Source organism: Ranitomeya imitator, chromosome 2 (genome assembly GCF_032444005.1).
Source record: "Ranitomeya imitator isolate aRanImi1 chromosome 2, aRanImi1.pri, whole genome shotgun sequence".
NCBI classification, from domain to species: domain Eukaryota; kingdom Metazoa; phylum Chordata; class Amphibia; order Anura; family Dendrobatidae; genus Ranitomeya; species Ranitomeya imitator.
The window spans coordinates 217,490,733-217,509,363 of record NC_091283.1 but is presented as its reverse complement, the minus strand read 5'-3'; the positions used below and the strand labels follow the sequence as shown (position 1 = coordinate 217,509,363).

Genomic DNA, 18,631 nt, shown 5'->3' with positions numbered 1-18,631 from the left:
CAGCGTTTCTGCCCCGCATAAAAAACGCTGCGGATCCGCAGGAAATCTGCAACGTGTGCACACAGCCTAAGAACGCCATAAAAAATAAACGTGTTAACAGTTTGTTTTCCTCAATTAACAAAATGGAAAGAGAATGAACAAAACACAAAAGTACATCCCATCAATATGCCTTCATTACAGCATCAAGTCTTCTAGGTACACTTGCACTTTCACAGTTAATGAAGGAACTCTGCAGGGAGGATGTTCTAGACATGTTGGACACCTGACCCCAGATCTTCTGGGCATGAGGCTTGTGCAAACCTTTCTGTCTCTTTATGTGATCCCAGACACAGTCGATGATGTGAGATCAGGGCTCCGCGGGGGAGGGATCATCACTTCCAGGACTCCTTGTTCTTCTTTACACTGAAGATGGGTTTCAAAGACATTAGCTGGATGTTGGGGGCGGTTTTCCTGCTGCAGAATAAATGTGGATCCAGTCAGATGCCTCCCTGATGGTATTACATATTGAACAAGTATTCACCTGTATTTCTCAGCATCTCTGACATGCAGAACCAAACTTGCAAAGAACCTCCACCATGCTTCACTGGTGCCTGCAGACTCTCATTATTGTGCCACTATCCAGTTATTCAATGAATAAACTTCCTTCTGTTACATACAAATATTTCACATGGTATCCCATCAGCCCAGAGCACCTGCTGCCATTTTTCTGCACCCCAGTTCCTATGTTTTCATGCACAGCTGAGTCTTTTGGCCTTGTTTCCATGCCTAAGATCTGGCTTTTAGGCTGTAATTCTCCCATGAAGACAACTTCTGGCCAGACTTCTTTGAACAGTAGATGGTTGTAGCTGGGTTCCACTAGTTGCTGCAAGTTCTGAGCTGATGCCACTGCTGGACATCTTCTGATTTAAATAATAAGTAAGCATGATGTGTCTGACAACTGCTGCACAATTTTTCTTGGCCGACCACTGTGTCTACAATCCTCAGCGTCGCCTCTTTTTTGGTGTTTCTTCAACAGCACGTCCTTGTAACCCCAGTCAGCTGTAAAATATTTGCTTGAGAGGGACTGATGCAGTATAACTACCTTGTGTATTTTTCTATCTCTATAAATAGGGCAGCACGGTGGCTCAGTGGTTAACACTGCAGCCTTCCAGCGCTGGGGTCCTGGGTTCAAATCCCACCAAGGACAACATCTGCAAGGAGTTTGTATGTTCTCTCCGTGTTTGCGTGGGTTTCCTCCAGGTTCTTCAGGTTCCTCCCACACTCCAAAGACAATACTGATACGGAATTTAGATTGTGAGCTCCAATGAGGACAGCGATCGTAATGTCTGTAAGGCGCTATAGAATTAATGGCACTATATAAGAATAGCATAATAAATAAATATATATGTAAACATGTGTTCTCACACATGATATGACCCCTCTTGTGTATGCCTTCCACCTCTAATATATATATATATATATATATATATATATACTCGAGTATAAGCCGACCCGAGTATAAGCCGACCCCCTAATTTTGCCACAAAAAACTGGGAGAACTTAATGACTCGAGTATAAGCCTAGGGTGGAAAATGCAGCAGCTTCCGGTAAATGTCAAAAATAAAAATAGATACCAATAAAAGTAAAATTAATTGAGACATCAGTAGGTTAAGTGTTTTTGAATATCCATATTAAATCAGGAGCCCCATATAATGCTCCATACAGTTTATGATGAGCCCCATAAGAAGCTCCATACAAAATACGCCCCATATAATGCTCCTTATTAAAATACGCCCCATATAATGCTCCATACAGTTTATGACGGGCTCCATAAGATGCTCCATATTAAAATATGCCCCATATAATGCTGCATAAATGTTGATTATGGCCCCATAAGATGCTCCACAGAGATATTTGCCCCATAAAATGCTGCACATGGCCCCATAAGATGCTCCATACAGATATTTGCCCCATATAATGCAGCACATGGCCCCAGACAGATATTTGCCCCATATAACGCTGCACATGGCCCCATAAGATGCTCCATACAGATATTTGCCCCATATAATGCAGCACATGGCCTCATACAGATATTTGCCCCATATAACGCTGCACATGGCCCCATAAGATGCTCCATACAGATATTTGCCCCATATAATACAGCACATGGCCCCATAGAGATATTTGCCCCATATAACACTGCACATGGCCCCATAAGATGCTCCATACAGATATTTGCCCCATATAATGCAGCACATGGCCTCATACAGATATTTGCCCCATATAACGCTGCACATGGCCCCATAAGATGCTCCATACAGATATTTGCCCCATATAATACAGCACATGGCCCCATAGAGATATTTGCCCCATATAACACTGCACATGGCCCCATAAGATGCTCCATACAGATATTTCCCCCATTTAATGCTGTACATGGGCCCATACAGATATTTGCCCCATATAACGCTGCACATGGCCCCATAAGATGCTCCATACAGACATTTGCCCCATATGCTGTTGCTGAGATTTAAAAAAATAAAAAATCACATACTCACCTCTAAGGCCCCCGGCACTTGCTATACTCATCTTTCCTGTTCCACCGTCGGGGCCGCTGTGTCTTCCCCGTCCTCTGCACTGACTGTTCAGGCAGAGGGCGGCGCGCACACTAATCGCATCATCGCGCCCTCTGACCTGAGCGTTACTGCAGAAGACGTGGAAGATGCAGTGGCGCCGACGGTGGAACGGGGACAAGTGAATACCGCGCACTGCATTATACTTACCTGCTCCTGGCGTGGTCACTGCACGTCTGTTCCCCGGCGCCGGCAGCTTCTTCCTGTAGTGAGCGGTCACATGGTGCCGCTCATTACAGTAATGAATATGCGGCTCCACCCCATTGGAGTGGAGTCGGGTCCATATTCATTACTGTAATGAGCGGTACCATGTGACCGCTCACTACAGGAAGAAGTTGCTGGCGCCGGGGAACCAGGGGCGTGCAGGGACCGCACCAGGAGCAGGTGAGTATGATTACACAGCTGCCGCTCCCCCTCCCCTGCCGACCCCTGGGAATGACTCGAGTATAAGCCAAGAGGGGCAATTTCAGCCTAAAAAATTGGCTGAAATTCTCGGCTTATACTCGAGTATATACGGTATACATATATTTTTTTTTTGATGTGCTGTCAGCTGTCTCTTTTTTTTCTATGAAAATTGTACATTCACACTGAAGGCATCAAAACTATGAATTATCACATGTGGAATTATATACTTAACAAAAAAGTGTGAAACAACTGAAATTATGTCTTATATTCTAGGTTCTTCAAAGTAGCCACCTTTTGCTTTGATGACTGCTTTGCACACTCTTGGCATTCTCTTGATGTGCTTCAAGAAGTAGTCACCGGGAATGGTCTTCCAACAATCTTGAAGGAGTTCCCAGAGATGGTTAGCACTTGTTGGCCCTTTTGCCTTCACTCTGCGGTCCAGCTCACCCCAAACCATCTCGATTGGGTTTCAGGTCTAATGACTGTGGATTCCTGGTCATCTGGCCTAGCACCCCATAACTCTCCTACTTGGTCAAATAGCCCTTACACAGCCTGGAGATGCGTTTGGGGTCATTGTCCTGTTGAGATATAAATGATGGTCCAACTAAACGCAAACCGGATGGAATAGCATGCCGCTGCAAGATGCTGTGGTAGCCATGCTGGTTCAGTATGCCTTCAATTTTGAATAAATCCCCAACAGTGTCACCAGCAAAGCACCCCCACACCATCACACCTCCTCCTCCATGCTTCACGCTGGGAACCAGGCATGTAGAGTCCATCCGTTCACCTTTTCTGCGTCGCACAAAGACACAGTGGTTGGAACCAAAGATCTAAAATTTGGACTCATCAGACCAAAGCACAGATTTCCACTGGTCTAATGTCCATTCCTTGTATTCTTTAGCCCAAACAAGTCTCCTCTGTTTGTTGCCTGTCCTTAGCAGTGGTTTCCTAGCAGATATTTTATCATGAAGGCCTGCTGCACAAAGTCTCCTCTCAACAGTTGTTGTAAAGATGTGTCTGCTGCTAGAACTCTGTGTGGCATTGATTGACCTGGTCTCTAATCTGAGCTGCTGTTAACCTGCGATTTCTGAGGCTGGTGACTCGGATAAACTTATCCTCAGAAGCAGAGGTGACTCTTGGTCTTCCTTTCATGGGGCGGTCCTATGTGAGCCAGTTTCTTTGTAGCATTTGATGGTTTTTGTAACTGCACTTGGGGACACTTTCAAAGTTTTCCCAATTTTTCGGACTGACTGACCTTCATTTCTTAAAGTAATGATGTCCACTCGTTTTTCTTTACTTAGAATTTGTATTATGGCAAGAAAAAAACAGCTAACAGTCTATTCAGTAGGACTATCAGCTGTGTATCCACCAGACGTCTGCACAACACAACTGATGGTCCCAACCCCATTTATAAGGCAAGAAATCCCACTTATTAAACCTGACAGGGCACACCTGTGAAGTGAAAACCATTCCCAGTGACTACCTCTTGAAGCTCATCAAGAGAATGCCAAGAGTGTGCAAAGCAGTCATCAAAGCAAAAGGTGGCTACTTTGAAGAACCTAGAAAATAAGACATAATTTCAGTTGTTTTGCACTTTTTTGTTAAGTATATAATTCCACATGTGTTAATTCATAGTTTTGATGCCTTCAGTGTGAATGTACAATTTTCATAGTCATGAAAATACAGAAAAATCTTTAAATGAAAAGGTGTGTCCAAACTTTTGGTCTGTACAGTACCCAGTGGGAAAAATAAGCATTTGATACACTAACAATTTTGCAAGTTTTCCCATCTACAAAGGATGGAGAGGTCTGTCGTTTATCGTAGGTACACTTCAACTGAGTACCTACAATCTAAAAATAAAATCCAGAAAATCACATTGTATGATTTTTACATAATTAAATTGCATTTTATTGCACAAAATAAGTATATGATCACCAACCAGCCAGCAAGAATTCTGGATCTCACAGACCTGTTAGTTATTCTGTAAGAAGCTTCCTACTCTGCATTAATTACCTGGATTAATTGCACCTGATTGATCTCGTTACCTGTACAAAATACACCTGTCCACACACTCAATCACACTCCAACCTCTCCACCATGGCCAAGACCAACGAGCTGTCTTAGAACACCAGGGACAAAATTGTAGACCTGCAAAAGGCTGGTAAGGGCTACAGGACAATAGGCAAGCAGCTTGATGAGAAGGCAACAAATGCTGGCACAATTATTAGGAAATGGAAGAAACACAAGATGACTGTCAGTCTTCCTCAGTCTAGGGCTCCATGCTCTTGTTTCGTGGGATAAGGATGATCTGAGTAAGGTCAGGAATCAGCCCAGAACTTCACAGGAGAACCTGGTCAATGACCTGAAGAGAGGTAGGACCACAACCTCAAACATTATCGTTAGCAACACAATGCTGTCATGGATTAAAAGCCTGCAGGACTTGTAAGGTCCAAATTGCAAACAAAGGTTTCTGTGCCAAATATTAACTTCTGTTTTTCTATTGTATCAAATATTTATTTCATGCACATTAATTACGGTATGTAGAAATCATACAAAGTGATTTTTTATTTTTCTATTTTTTAGATTCTGTCTCTCACAGGTGAAGTGTACCTACCATAAAAATTACAGACCTCTTCAATGTTTGTAGGTGGGAAAACTCGCAAAATTGGCCGTGTATCAAATACTTATTTTCCACTCTGTATTACACATGCAAATACATATTGTACAAGTAAATACTAATTACACGTGCAAATACTGTATATATTACACACACAAATATTTGTTCCACTCACATACATTACTAAGTCTTGAGGTAGAGAACTTCAGACAAGTCTGCTAAGTGGTGTAAGTCCAGAGTTTGCCTGCTTAGCCGTTGTTAGCCATGCCCCTTCACCAAACCGTATGCACATTTTTTTTAAATGTCATGAGCAGAATCTAAATTGTATATATTTTTTAAGTTGCAAATTTTTGCCCAAAAAAGACGTGTCAAGATTTCCTAGGTCTTTTTTTTTTTTACACCACATAATGCAAATAGTTGGGTCAATGTCTCCCAGTGACTAGATCTTGCTCTATGTTCCTTCTAATCTCAAAAAAATCAAACATAAAATAGAATAAACCTCCCCTGAAATCTTCAGGAATGTCTTATCCCTGGTACCAATCACAAGATGTTTATTAAACGTAATAAACTGTATTAGCAAAGTCAGGCGCTTGAAATATTAACATTGTTAGATATTAATGGCTTTTTCGCCTTTTTATATTACTCCTAGTCATGAAATACATCCCATTAGTTTATGTACTAAGTTTGTAAATATTCATCATATAGAATATTGCCTAATTGTTTTAGTGGTTAATAGAAGTCACACATGAGGAAAGTTTTCAGTTGCGTACCCATCAAAGACATTAAGCAGCCAGTTGAGGGCCAGGTCCACACACAATGGCACATTGACTAACAGTCCACGGTCTTCTTCTAATCGCTCGTATAGTGAACTCAAACATCGTATGACATCGAGAACATCGAGGGAGCGATCTGAAGACTGCAGGATATCACAACTAAGTACCTGAGAGAGGAGGGGGAGGGTGACTAAGTCCACTACAAGACGCTCCAACAAAGGAGTGAAGGAAGAGGTGGTTGAAGGAACACAAATGGTGAGGGAAAAAGGAGAAATAGAAAGTTGGGTATATGAAAAAGAAGAGCAGAGAAAGTGGCAAAATTAGTTTGACAGTCCTAGTATGACAGCTTTTTATAACAATCCCTTCCCCCGGAGATGTTGAAATACATTCGATTTCAGATGCAGAGTAGAAACATTGACTACTAATTAGTACTTGGCCATGAGTAATGCATTTTCCCACTGGATCATCCTAGGCCATTTGACTAAACATACCATTAATATTTAATGTACAAAAGAGGCAGTCATCTCACCCCGAAAACCAGGACCGAACGGCCAGCAGAGGAGCCAATATAAAAGTAAGAGAAATGATGGCAACGTCCACAATGGAAGAAAGTTAATAATGTTTACTTGGATCTTCTTAAATTAGCAGTGAGCCATATCAAACATGGAGGACAAAAAGAGACCCATCCGATTATGAGTTTCAAACCTGTTGCATTTCCAACCATCCATGATACGACTGAGGGCCACAATGGTTCAAAACGCGTAATCGGATTGTTCTCTTCTTGTCTTCCATGCTTAAACTGGTTACTGCTGTGTTAAGAAGAAATAAATAAGCATTATTGATGTTATTAATTTCTGTACGCCGGCACAGTTTTTCTTACTATTCATATTTAATGGGTGTGGCAGGCAACTCCATCAGTCTCAAGAACAGCATATTTGGTCGACATTTCTGTTGGGAAATTGTTGTGCATGTAGCGTCCATCCTTTATTATAATGGGTGATAAATTAGGAAACAGCCAAATGTGTGCACCGTTTTGTGTCCACACCTCTCATTTATTACAAGACAGAGGTTGCAGAGTCTCATCACACTGCACTTGAACTGCTCTGAGTCCTATCTAATAGTACCAAGTGATAGATCACTGACAAAGAACTGATGTCTCCTGATACACATCATTAAATGGCAGTATTTTCTGCACGACAGCGATTACACTTGTCTCCTGCTTGTGACTTTCTCACTGACAGCTTTTACAAGCAGGAGGCGGGGAGAACCATGTCACGCTGTATTTCCAGCGGTATAGAAATACAAGGTAGATTCAGTACACATAGGAAGCATAGACAGGGGAATTTTATATATCTGCAGCTGAGGATTGTATCGATCCAGCTAGTATACCACGGGTCTATCATATAATGCTGAATGTGGAGGAAAAACAGAAGAACAAGAAGATTTGGGCTTCCCTCTTATTATGCTCTTGTCAAGTCAAGGTCAATAGTAGAACGTTGGAGATTTGGGATTTTTAACTTTTGACTTAACTTTTCTCAATAAAGTTTCCTTTATTTCCTAAATAAAAAAGGGTCAAGTGTAGTAAATGCTTGAAAATAACCCATCAAGCATTTGAGCTGCTTCCGGGCGTGACAGGGGCTTCACCAGTAAGCAATGCTTAGTTTGTCATTTTGAATCAGCCCTTTTCTTATTATTTAATTTTTTTTTTTTTTTTTTTGGGGGGGGGGGGGGGGGGGATAATTTATCTTGGATAATTCTTTGTATAAACAGGAAAGGTTTAATTGGAAATCAAACTGCTTAAAAAATGCTATGAATGCGCTCAAAACTACGTAAGCATCCAACATAAAATATACTAAATATTGAAACATGCCGTGTATATGGCAGATACATTTACACCACGTTAAAGCCACTGTATCTCACATCTTAGAGCCTTTTGAACTCTTCGCAGTTTCATCGCTGTTCGGTATGCAGAAAATTTTATGTTATTTAAATCTCCTGAAAAAAAACATATAAAACACAATAATTATACCAGATCATTAAAAAATATATGAAAGAATTAATTCTCTAATATACAGTACTGCTAGAAAAATAAGTTCTTATAATAAAGAAGACATTCAAGGAGGGACTGGACGTCTTTCTTGAAAAAACTTCATGGGCACTAGATTCTGCGATGGGACCTTGATTTAGGGAACCTGTCTGATTACCGTATGTGGAGCCTCATGGGGTTTTTGATTTCCTTCGGATCAACAAGTTCGGTTATAAGTTGAATTCAATGGATTGTTGTCTTCTTTTAACATAACAACTGATGCATGCTGCCTGAAACCCAGCAGATTGCATCAGGCACTGCCTGTATGAGTATGTTTGATGCTGAGACAATGCAGCGTTTCTGAGAAAAACATACGCTAAAAGCTGCCAGCGGCCCACCCGATGCCGGTGACTCTCAGGTATGTTCCTGTACACAGACTTAGGGAGAGACCTGTCAATCAAGGGGTGGGAGTGGGGAGAAGCTGCAGGGTACCCACCCGGTGCCAGTGTCTTACTGGTATGTCCCTGCCCATGCACACAGAGAGACCAGTCAATCAAGGGGTGGGAGAAGGGAGAAACCACCAGTGGTCCACCCGATGCCAGTGATTCTCAGGTATGTTCCTGTACACAGACTTAGGAAGAGACCTGTCAATCAAGGGGTGGGAGTGGGGAGAAGCCGCAGGGTACCCACCCGGTGCCAGTGTCTTACTGGTATGTCCCTGCCCATGCACACAGAGAGACCAGTCAATCAAGGGGTGGGAGCAGGGAGAAACCACCAGTGGTCCACCCGATGCCAGTGACTCTCAGGTATGTTCCTGTACACAGACTTAGGGAGAGACCTGTCAATCAAAAGGTGGGAGTGGGGAGAAGCCGCAGGGTACCCAACTGGTGCCAGTAACTCACAGGTATGTCCCTGCCCACGCACACAGGGAGAGACCTGTCAATCAAGGGGTGGGGGCAAGAAGGAACCACCAGTGGTTCACCCGGTGCAAGTGCCTTACTGGTATGTCCTTGTACAAGTAGACAGAGAGAGACATGTCAATCAAGGGGTGGGAGCAGGAAGAAGCCACCGGTGGTCCACCCGGTGCAAGTGACTCACAGGCATGTTCCTGTACATGCACACAGGGAGAGACCTGTATATCAGCTGGTGGGGTGGGAAGAAGCCACCGGGGGTCTACCCAGTGACTCACATGTATGTCCCTGTACAATCACACAGGGTGAGACCGGTCCATCAGAGGTGGGGGCAAGAAGAAGCCACTGGGGACCCACCTGTCAGTGGTCAAGTTCCCTTTAAAATTCCACATCAAATCCACAATGTCTGAACATTCCCCAACAGCAGGCGACAGAGCAGCCCAGGGAATACTGAATAGTGTTAAGGTAAGGAAAAAAATTTCTGACTACTCTACCTGCCGGTGCTGCCCCTGGTGGTTGCAATACCACTACTCCAACCCAGGTCAGTCCATAAGACAGCTACTGCCTGTGATTTCGGCATCATTTGTACTTATACTTTTTATTCTGATACAAGAAATAATGTTTTATTAACCATCAAAACAGAATTTGGAGTAAGGGGTTAAAATCTCACCAAGTGCCTGGTACAGCTCCGTCATTTTTGGATGATCCCAGCAAGTAGTTTGTGCCTGATGGCTGCATGTAAAGAACAGACAGGTAACGCTAAGCAATCACCAGCACTCTGCCCCCGGACAAACAATGCAAAAACTGTAGAGACTCCCTCAGGCAAGCTGACAATCAGAAACAAGTGTTCATTAGAAGACTCATTGTAAACATGATGACAGTCACCAGTATGTTGGCAGATGGTGCACTGCCCTCAGCTTTGGGCAGAGGGGGAGGATATGTAGCAATGCCAGGTAGACTAGGATTACATCCTAGCTCTGCATAATTTGATTACTGCAACTGGCTAGCCCTGCATATAAACTGCCTAGGTGTTCATCTAAGTCAGTCAGCTCAGGGAAGCTGACCAGACTGGATGTGTCTTGGAGCTAAAGAGGTATGGAATCCCACTCTTCTTGAAGGGTGGCCGTCATTTTATTGAGGTTCTGGGGTACAGAGTTATGAGCCTCTACATGGCGACTCAGCTGATCCCGCTACAGATCAGAATATCTTTCTGAGAAAAGTCGGCACAGGCTGCGTGCAGAGATCCACAAATATCTGTGGGTGCTGTTTTGCTTGACCGAGTTGGGGCTACCTCAGCCATGTATGAGTAGCCATGGTCTGTTCTGTTTGGTTAGCGTCTGGCCAAGGCTAGGGATAGAGGCTTATGAGTTTGTTTTTGAGGCTGTGCAACCTGTGGACACCAATACAATACCTTATATTTATACTATCCATACTATATTGGTAAAATGTTTATATATTACTACATTGATGCTATGTCACAGATTGACGTTGACACATTGGTCTTTTTAGTTGGTGACTACTTGTAATATAAACGTATTGAGGCAATATGTTTATTCTAAAAGTGTACATACAGTTAGGTCCATATATATTTGGACAGAGACAACATTTTTCAAATTTTGGTTATAGACAATACCACAATGAATTTTAAACAAAACAATTCAGATGCAGTTGAAGATCAGACTTTCAGCTTTCATTTGAGGGTATCCACATTAAAATTGGATGAAGGGTTTAGGAGTTTCAGCTCATTATCATGTGCCACCCTGTTTTTAAAGGGACCAAAAGTAATTGGACAGATACAATAATTTTAAATAAAATGTTCATTTTTAGTACTTGGTTGAAAACCATTTGTTGACAATGACTGCCTGAAGTCTTGAACTCATGGACATCACCTGACGCTGTGTTTCCTCCTTTTTGATGCTCTGCCAGGCCTTCACTGTGGTGGTTTTCAGTTGCTGTTTGTTTGTGGGCCTTGCTGTCTGAAGTTTAGTCTTTAACAAGTGAAATGCTGCTCAATTGGGTTGAGATAAGGTGACTGACTTGGCCATTCACGAATATTCCACTTCTTTGCTTTGGTAAACTCCTGGGTTGCTTTGGCTTTATGTTTTGGGTCATTGGTCATCGTTTCATACCACAGATGGACAATCAGTTTGGCTGCATTTGGCTGGATCTGAGCACACAGTATGTCTCTGAATACCTCAGAATTCATTCGGCTGCTTCTGTCCTTTGTCACATCATCAATAAACACTAGTGACCCAGTGCCACTGGCAGCCATGCATGCCCAAGCCATCACACTGCCTCCGCCGTGTTTTACAGATGACGTGGTATGCTTTGGATCATGAGCTGTACCATGCCTTCGCCATACTTTTCTCTTTCCATCATTCTGGTAGAGGTTGATCTTGGTTTCATCTGTCCAAAAAATGTTATTCCAGAACAGTGCTGGGTATTTTTAGATTTTTTTTTTAGCAAAGTCCAGTCTAGCCTTTTTATTCTTGATGCTTATGAGTGGCTTGCATCGTGCAGTGAACCCCCTGTATTTACTTTCACGCAGTCTTCTCTTTATGGTAGATTTGGATATTGATACACCGACCTCCTGGAGAGTGTTGTTCACTTGGTTGGCTGTTGTGAAGGGGTTTCTCTTCACCATGGAGATTATTCTGTGATCATCCACCACTGTTGTCTTCCGTGGGTGCCCAGGTTTTTTTTTGCATTGATGAGTTCACCAGTGCTTTCTTTCTTTCTCAGGATGAACCAAACTGTAGATTTTGCCACTTCTAATATTGTAGTAATTTCTCAGACGGGTTTTTTCTGTTTTCGCAGCTTAAGGATGGCTTGTTTCACCTGCATGGAGAGCTCCTTTGACCGCATGTTTACTTCACAGCAAAACCTTCCAAATGCAAGCACCACACCTCAAATCAACTCCAGACCTTTTATCTGCTTAATTGAGAATGAAATAACGAAGGGATTGCCCACACCACTTTTGGTCCCTTTAAAAACAGGGTGGCACATGTTAAGGAGCTGAAACTCCTAAATCCGTCATCCAATTTTAATGTGGATACCCTCAAATAAAAGCTGAAAGTCTGAACTTCAACTGCATCTGAATTGTTTTGTTTAAAATTCATTGTGGTAATGTCTATAACAAAAATTAAAAAAATGTTGTCTCTGTCCAAATATATATGGACCTAACTGTATGCTTCTATGGATTCCTAAAAACATCTTTACTATTTGTTTTATATTTATTTTCAGTATTTCCCATGATATTTAATAATTGCACTATCACTCTGGCCTTAGCTATTTATAGCTGTATATATTTCTTGCTATTGTCATTAGGATCATTTTTTTTTTCTTAATTTGATGATTTGTCCTACACTACTGTGAGCCTCCAAATATATTGGAGGTATATATATCAATGAATGTTTTTAGTCTTCTGTTGTTTAAAGCTTTTTATATTAGATTGTATTTAATTAATAAGATAACCAATAGAAATAATGAGCAATAGAACAAAAACAAACAGTTTTTAGTTAGTTTGCATTACAAGCCATATTTGACAGTGCATACATGTTTTGGAAAGTCTCATATTATTGGTTCTATATGATTAGGTTTATGCTGTTTTCTAATCTATTTTATGTAAGTCTTATTTTGAATACATATTTTGCTATTAAAGTATAATTACTCTTTGTTCTAGTTTTTGGTGATTCATAAAACAGAAAACAGTCAAAGAAATTAAATGACCTGAAGAAAAAATACGAATACAGACAAAATAGCACAAAACATAAATAAACGTGAAGAAGAAAGACAAAGAAATAATGGACATCGTACTCACTTGATATAGTAGGGGACCTTGTTGGGCGATATCGCTCTCTCCCAGGGCACTTGTACGGAAGCTGGAATATAACATGTGGTCAGTCTTTTATCACTCATCTCTTAAAGGGTTATTCCCATTTTTTTTTTTACATTTATGGCATTTTATTTTACATTCTATTCACTCATCAGCCTAGCCTCAATTGGTCTCCATGACCCGGAAATACTCTAATATTAGGAAATAGACCTTCCCATGGCTCTTAGAGGTCTCCCGAATAAATATCATGCAGTTAGTCCCTTATCTTATCCAATCGCACTCAACATCCTTTCTGTTTTTTTGTATTATTACGTTTGCCCTCCTGCGGAGGGATTGCTGAGATTCACGCACTGTGTCATTATTGTTGACTTTTTTCTTTGATGAATAAATCTTTTTTTTTTTTAATAGTTAATTAACACTCTGGGAAAAACCCATCATCTTCCCATCCATGGTCTTACTTTTCTCTATCTTACCTGTTCGTATTTTGTGCTATTCTGCTGCGTTTTGACATTCTGCCCATTATTCCTTGATACATATGTCTACTATAATCCCTCCTTGTAATAGTGGGTTCGTTTTTGTTTTTTTTTGCTCAACACTTCAAATTTTTAATGTAAAACCAGAGGAACTCACAAGATAAAAAATGTTGAGACTCCGGTCCAAAGTCGCGGTGAGCATCCTGCAGCTGCCGGAGGCGTTCTGTAACTGAAGTCTGCACAAGAGTAATGCCAGGATTCATTCATTCCATGTGTTCACAAAGACATTTTAAAGGTTACACAAAATATTGTCTAAACAAAAAATACAACTGAACAAATTAATTTGTGTGAACTTGTATTTGATACGTTATCACTGGTTCAATGGGGACAATAATTAAAATATATACGAGATACCTTATTAATATTTAACTAAAGAGGACCTGTCACCAGGTCAAAAGTTGTCTTTTATTTTCGCTGCTCCGTTGAGTTTTACATTTTTTTGTATATTTTTTTCCTTTCTAAATACAGTACCTTTTCATTTAGTGCACATTGTTATGGCATATACAAGAGAGTGGTGTTCATAGGATCCTCAGGGGCGTGTTTTTAGGTTGCTCAGCATCATTACCCTGGGAGCACCTCCCCCTTTGTGGAGACCATAAAAAGCAGCACTAAACTAAAGGCCCATATCACTAGAACAGCATGTCAGATTCTAAAAATATATATATATATATATATATATATATATATATATCCATATAATTGTCTAAGGGTTTTTCCGTCTGTCTGTCTTTCTGTCTGTCTTTCTGTCTGTCTGTCCTGGAAATCCTGCGTCTCTGATTGGTCGAGGCCGCCAGGCCTCGACCAATCAGCGACGGGCACAGCGACGATGATGTCATATCATGTCATGACCAATCAGCGACTGGCACAGTCTGCTGCGAATTCTGGAATCATCATTGTCCATATACTACGGGGACATGCATATTCTAGAATACCCGATGCGTTAGAATCGGGCCACAATCTAGTATCTATATATAACTAGATTGTGGCCCAATTCTAACGCATCGGGTATTCTAGAACATGCATATGAATCAGAAACGTGAGATGTCTACGTCCTTTATGACATCATCGTCGCTGTGCCCGTTGCTGATTGGTTGAGGCCTGGCGGCCTCGACCAATCAGAGACGCGGGATTTCCAGGACAGACAGACAGACAGACAGAAAGACAGACAGACGGAAAAACCCTTAGACAAATATATATATAGACTAGATTGTGGCCCGATTCTAATGCATCGGGTATTCTACAATATGCATGTCCCCGTAGTATATGGACAATGATGATTCCAGAATTCGCGGCACACTGTGCCCGTCGCTGATTGGTCGAGGCAACCTTTATGACATCATCGTCGCCATGGCAACCATTATGACATCTACATCGATACTGTGCCCGTCGCTGAATCAGAAACGTGAGATGTCTACGTCCTTTATGACATCATCGTCGCTGTGCCCGTTGCTGATTGGTCGAGGCCTGGCGGCCTCGACCAATCAGAGACGCGGGATTTCTACGTCGATGCTGTGCCGGTCTCTGATTGGTCGAGGCCTGGCGGCCTCGACCAATCAGAGAGCCGGGATTTCCAAGACAGACAGACAGACAGACGGAAAAACCCTTAGACAATTATATATATAGACTAGATTGTGGCCCGATTCTAACGCATCGGGTATTCTAGAATATGCATGTCCCCGTAGTATATGGACAATGATGATTCCAGAATTCGCGGCAGACTGTGCCCGTCGCTGATTGTTCGAGGCAACCTATGACATCATCGTCGCCATGGCAACCATTATGACATCTATGTCGATACTGTGCCCGTCGCTGAATCAGAAACGTGAGATGTCTACGTCCTTTATGACATCATCGTCGCTGTGCCCGTTGCTGATTGGTCGAGGCCTGGCGGCCTCGACCAATCAGAGAGCCGGGATTTCCAGGACAGACAGACAGACAGACAGACAGACAGACAGACGGAAAAACCCTTAGGCAATTATATATATAGATTGTCTAAGGGTTTTTCCGTCTGTCTGTCTGTCTGTCCAGGAAATCCCGCGTCTCTGATTGGTCGAGGCCGAAAGGTCGATGTCATAAAGGACGTAGACATCCCGCGTCTCTGATTCAGCGACGGGCACAGTATCGACGTAGATGTCATAATGGTTGCCATGGCGACGATGATGTCATAAACGTTGCCTCGACCAATTAGCGACGGGCACAATCTGCCGCAAATTCTGGAATCATCATTGTCCATATACTACGGGGACATGCATATTCTAGAATACCCGATGCGTTAGAATCGGGCCACAATCTAGTATCTATATATATAATTGTCTAAGAGTTTTTCCGTCTGTCTGTCTGTCTGTCTTTCTGTCTGTCCTGGAAATCCCGCGTCTCTGATTGGTCGAGGCCGCCAGGCCTCGACCAATCAGAGACCGGCACAGCATCGACGTAGAAATCCCGCGTCTCTGATTGTTCGAGGCCGCCAGGCCTCGACCAATCAGCAACGGGCACAGCAATGATGATGTCATAAAGGACGTAGACATCCCGCGTCTCTGATTGGTCGAGGCCGCCAGGCCTCAACCAATCAGCGACGGGCACAGTATCGACGTAGAAATCCCGCGTCTCTGATTGGTCGAGGCCGCCAGGCCTCGACCAATCAGCGACGGGCACAGCGACGATGATGTCATAAAGGACGTAGAAATCCCGCGTTTCTGATTCAGCAACGGGCACAGTGTCGACGTAGATGTCATAATGGTTGCCATTGCGACCATGATGTCATAAAGGTTGCCTCGACCAATCAGCGACGGGCACAGTCTGCCGCGAATTCTGGAATCATCTTTGTCCATATACTACGTGGACATGCATATTCTAGAATACCCGATGCGTTAGAATGCGTTATATACTAGATTGTGGCCCGATTCTAATGCATCGGGTATTCTAGAAATATGCATGTCCCCGTAGTATATGGACAATGATGATTCCAGAATTCGCGGCGGCCTGTGCCCGTCGCTGATTGGTCGAGGCAACCTGTATGACATCATCGTCGCCATGGCAACCATTATGACATCTACGTTGATACTGTGCCCGTCGCTGATTGGTCGAGGCGAATTCGCGGCAGACTGTGCCCGTCGCTGATTGGTCGAGGCAACCTTTATGACATCATAATCGCCATGCTGTGCCCGTCGCTGATTGGCGCGATGATGATGTCATAAAGGTTGCCTCGACCAATCAGCGACGGGCACAGTCTACCGCGAATTCGCCTCGACCAATCAGCGACGGGCACAGTATCGACGTAGATGTCATAATGGTTGCCATGGCGACGATGATGTCATACAGGTTGCCTCGACCAATCAGCGACGGGCACAGGCCGCCGCGAATTCTGGAATCATCATTGTCCATATACTACGGGGACATGCATATTCTAGAATACCCGATGCGTTAGAATCGGGCCACAATCTAGTATATATATATACAGTATATATATATATATTCAGGGGAAAGGTAGGAATACGACCTGAGCAAGAACCGGACACCTTTGACCTGGTGACACGTCCTCTTTAAAGCACTCAAGCTCATAAAACTGGAACAATTTTTTTTTTAAGGAAAGAGGCTCGAGAGATATTTAGACTTATGTCAGTTAAATCGCCATTGTCTGAATGTCTCCATTTAATTTGTAAGGTATATTTAGGAAATAATTATTTGGAAAAGGAATGGTTCCTTATGATTAACGCTACTTTAAAGAGAATTTGATTTAAAGTTTGCAGAATTTTTTTTACATTGTTATTCATTGCCTAGGGAAATTTTATGTTGTTACTATGGAAGAGAGCTCATACTGCTGCACCCAGGGGCATGAATACAATATGTACGTACTGAATTTGTTTTTTTTACAAGGTTCAGCCATTAAATGTGAAAGATTACAATCTACCACATTTAATAGCTGAACCTTGTAAAAAAATAATAAGTATTTAGCAATCATAGTTATTATTAAAGAATGATGCTAATCATTAATTATATATATATATATATATATATATATATATATATATATATATATATATATATATATATATATATATATATGAGGGGCGATCCAAAAGTAATGATAATCGGTTATTTCTATTGCACACAGAAATTAAAATAAAATGTTTTCTTCTCTCTTAGGTACCCACTAGTCCAGGGAAAAAAAATTACTTAAATAGACCACGATTCCCGGGAGCCACATTCATTTGAATATGAACTGCCGAGGAGTGAACATCAAAATGGAAAAAAACGAGCTCAGAGCTGTCATCAAATACCTCTGCTTGAAAAAAAATGACTACCAAAGACATACACAGCGACTTGGTGGAAACATTGGGGGACTCTTCTCCTACATATTCCACAGTTGCACGCTGGGCCAAGGAATTTAAGCTGGGAAGAACATCGACGGAAAATAACCATCGTGAAGGACGCCCATCCACGTCCCTCAATGAAGAAAACGTGAAAAAAGTTGAAGAAGTTGTATCGGCAGATCGAAGAGAGGGTCAAGATCAAGAATTTTTTTCGAAGGGAATTCTAAGTTTAGAAAAGAGATGGACTAAATGTATAGACTTGTTAGAAGACTATGTAGAAAAATAAATTTATTTTTTGACTATATTCATTGTGTTTAGTATTGATTATCATTACTTTTGGATCGCCCCTCGTATATATATATATATCTCGTATATAATTACTATATTCATTATATGTTAACAAAATAATAATTATTTAATAAAAAATATTTAAATAATTATTAATAAAACTGCAAATAATATTGGTAGTTACAGCATTAAAACACAAAAAATGGTTCATGGTGTTGTACATTTATTGGCAATGACAATTTATGTATTTTTTTTATTTTACATTAAAAATAGTCTGTGTTGTGCAGAATGAGATATTGAAGAATCCATAAGTCAGCACGC

The 18,631-nt window shown here is 41.8% G+C and overlaps 1 protein-coding gene across 6 annotated transcripts in view; it reads right to left on the bottom strand.

The window, feature by feature from the left end:
- DRP2 (dystrophin related protein 2) overlaps positions 1-18,631 on the bottom strand; it is a 193,165-nt gene that overhangs the window by 80,171 nt on the left and 94,363 nt on the right. For all 6 annotated transcript variants that reach the window (XM_069748587.1, XM_069748592.1, XM_069748590.1 and 3 more), the window contains 5 exons: positions 13,810-13,888; positions 13,165-13,225; positions 10,015-10,076; positions 8,328-8,402; positions 6,405-6,606 (listed from right to left, as the gene is read on the bottom strand). In XM_069748587.1, the coding sequence (XP_069604688.1) occupies positions 6,405-6,606; positions 8,328-8,402; positions 10,015-10,076; positions 13,165-13,225; positions 13,810-13,888 (479 nt within the window). The remainder of the gene's footprint in view (positions 1-6,404; positions 6,607-8,327; positions 8,403-10,014; positions 10,077-13,164; positions 13,226-13,809; positions 13,889-18,631) is intronic.